Genomic DNA, 3,353 nt, shown 5'->3' with positions numbered 1-3,353 from the left:
TCTTTTTAAAAATTATATATATATATATATATATATATATATATACGATCTCTCGAAAGTTTCGTTCGATAATATTTTGATACCATGTATGAACATAATCGTTGAATATTTGATCAAATAAATAATACATAGAATAAAACTATTTCGTTTAAACGATACTAACCACACGATCAAAAACGCCGTTGCACTTTTTCCCATTAGGAATTCCCTGTTATCATTGTAATGGTCATTGTATACGCATATGGTATTAAAAAAAAAAAAAAAAAAAAAAGAAAAAAAGAAGGGCAGCACATATACACAAAATAGCTGAAAAAAATAAGATAGAGAAGAGAAGATAGGAAGGTAAAGATATGAAATACTATTACTATAAGCAGAGATATTAGCCCTTAACAGTCGACACATTTTTTTATAACATATGTGCGATTTAAGCGCAGCTTCTCGATCATTAAGGGTTAGACATTTTTCAATATCACAGTCAATGCAAAAGCCTGGACCAAACGACCGGGGCTTTCGACGATATCTCGGCCGAATCGAATCGATCGTTGAACAGTAATACGATTCAATTTTTTTTCGCGTTCTCGTTTTCCATAAAAAAACTGTTTCATCGATCGATTACGTTCGTAAACGTCGCGACGGAATAGATACATACACATATACATACGCATATATGAAGCACAGTAAGGGACTGAACGGGAAAAGAAAGATTGGTGCAATGCGTTAATAAGAAATACGTTGGATTTGTCGGAAAGAACGAACAACGTTCGGACGATTCTTTGGTGAGTCGTCTACGACTATGAAAACTCTGGTCCTTTCGTGCAGGTTTTTTAAGTTCGATCGATCGTTCCCATCCACCAGTTTGTTGTTGGTAAATTCGTTGTTGATTCACGGCTAAAAATTACCATCGGTCGATTTGTTTGATCCCTTCCTCCGAAAAATAAGAACGAAAGGAAGAAGGGAAATATTTAGGAACAAGCGCATTCGAGTACTTGAATGTTTTTCCAATCGGAAACTTTCAACCGAGTGGAATTATTCTCGTCCAAGTAAACGATCATCAATTGATCGAGTTTACTTGGCGCGCAGCACGGTTTAGGCACTTTTTTTCTATCTTCTTTCCACAATAGACTTTGCAAAAGAGCATGATGATGAGCCGGATTGTATCTAGGCGGGCATCGTCCTTTACAATATCCGGCATCGAAAGTTTTCGGATAAACGATAAACTCGAAACCTTCCAAATCTTTAAACATGACGGTGAGTTCGTGTCTGCAGCACTTTTTACCCTCGCCTTTGCACTTGGTCCTACGACTTCTGTGAAGGGACATCACTTGTTCGGGCGATGAACGTTTGCGTCTGAGAGCGGTGGTCGACGCGAAAGGAGTCGCGGTGAACACGTTAAGAACCGGGGAGGAAAAAGTGCGCGTCACTGTTTCTCCGTCCAATAAAAATTCCAATTCGAGTCCAAGATTGGAAAGGGGAGCATCGATCCACGAGGAAACGGCGAGAGTAGCGTCAAGTTCCAGCCATTTCGAGTTTCGCCAATCCTCCAATCGTATTCTCGTACGATCGATCAGTCTTATCGACCGATGAGGGAACGACGATACTCCGAGATAGAGCAACACGTCCAATTCGGAAGGTTGGGAATAATATTGGTCGGTCGTAGGCCCGTGGAGCAACAGTCGAAGCGTTGCGTGATCGACAGTCGCGCGATCCAAATCCTTCTCCACGGGGAAGAACAAGCAGTGACGGTAAGGTTTTTCCCTTTCGCTCGTCTCGGTCGATACGTTTCCAGGATACGCTGCAACATACAATCAAATCAAAACGGAATAAACAACAACGACGTTGAATCGGTTACGTAAATGAAAATTCCTTGAATCCTCTTTCACAATTTTTTCTAACTAATCTTCTCATCTCCGCATACTTCTTTGTTTTTTCCTTTCGCGATCATCGACTTCTGGATGTTACCATTCGATGAAAACGTATACGAATACGAGAAGGAACAGGTATGTTCTCTCGCGTATTCTTAAAGCTCAAATCGTTCTTGTCGTTTTTATCGGCTAATTAGTCGAGTTACCAACTTCGAGAAGTAATTCGTGGATGGCACGCATCCAATTTTCATTTCGTTATAACGATTAGAGATACGTAGATACTTGATACTAGTTGGATGCACATATTGTACATTAAAAATCGATAAGAGTGGGGGAAAGGAGTCGCTACGATGTATACATCACGTGTAAAGCGATTAGCGATTACGAAATCGAACGAAAAAGAGAAATTGTAATTATTTTTTTAACACGCGTGACCGATCGAAAGAGGTTGAATCTCTCGGTTATCGTTATCGAGAGGAAAATATTCACATTTATGTTCATTATTGGCATTAACAGAATCGTGTCTTCGGTGTATTTTCAAGAATAATTTTTCGATACGCGGACTATACCATTTGAGCAAGTAGTAGCAATAATAGTAATAGCAGTAATAAGTCGCGACGAAAACGATTACGATCGATCAAGTCTATGATCGGTCGTCGAAAGTGGTGCGAGAGACGTCGAGAAATTGCTCTTCCTCCACGATTTCTTCTTATTGCATTTGGGAACTTGTTACTCGGCATTCCATGCCGGTCGGAATTTCTCTTTCATAATAACGTAGTTGCCTCTCGCAGAGATATCCGTATAGACTAGAACTTGGAACGAAACTTGGAACGCGAAAATCGCCTTTGCCCTTTTGCGTTCGATCCACAATTGTTTTTCTCAATCGAACGGGCTTCGATCGATGGGAATAAAGGATAAAGAGGGGAATGGAAGGTGAATAGAGATGCGGTTGTGTCGGGCGGGATGCGTGTCTCGATTCCAGATACGCGAGGTAAAATCTCGCCGACGTTGCCAGACTGGCGGAAACTCGAACGTTAGATGTTTACACGAGTAGTAATTATAGCGTGCGTATGTATATTTTTTCAGAAAGACCGTACGATATTTCGCGTTTCCAAAGATCTTCGGTTCGAAAGAACTGGATAGTAAAGTATCGATGATTCGAGAGAAGAGGATAAAGTCGTGGTACAATTACCTGTAGCGGGAAACACGTGCAGCTTCTTTTCGCTTCCGAATGTCGTCGCTTCGTTGGAAAACGAGGACTGTATTCTCATCAGGTACTCTCTGTGCGCTCTCTCGTATTCGGCTTGACTGACGTTTGCCTAAAAAAAAAAAGAAAAAAGAAAGAAAGAAAGAAAGAAAGAAAGAAAAAACAGAGGGGGAAAAAGGAGAGAAACAAGAAGTGTATAAACGAACACGAAGAATATCGTTCACATTTTTCGGGAACGAAGTCCGAGAAATTCGAATCTATTCCGAAACGAAAATCGTCCTCTC

At 40.6% G+C, this 3,353-nt stretch overlaps 1 protein-coding gene across 1 annotated transcript in view; it reads right to left on the bottom strand.

The window, feature by feature from the left end:
* Window positions 1–563: 563 nt before the first annotated feature.
* LOC102675433 (univin) overlaps window positions 564–3,353 on the bottom strand; it is a 7,070-nt gene continuing 4,280 nt past the window's right edge. The window contains exons 3-4 of the mRNA XM_006608960.2: window positions 3,055–3,181; window positions 564–1,792 (exon numbers count right to left, since the gene is read on the bottom strand). Of these exons, the coding sequence (XP_006609023.2) occupies window positions 963–1,792; window positions 3,055–3,181 (957 nt within the window). The 3' untranslated portion in view covers window positions 564–962. The remainder of the gene's footprint in view (window positions 1,793–3,054; window positions 3,182–3,353) is intronic.

This window comes from Apis dorsata, unplaced genomic scaffold, assembly GCF_000469605.1.
Source record: "Apis dorsata unplaced genomic scaffold, Apis dorsata 1.3 scaffold_51, whole genome shotgun sequence".
NCBI classification, from domain to species: Eukaryota; Metazoa; Arthropoda; class Insecta; order Hymenoptera; family Apidae; genus Apis; species Apis dorsata.
Note: the sequence above shows the minus strand (reverse complement) of the source record. Positions and strands in the feature narration are given on the sequence as shown.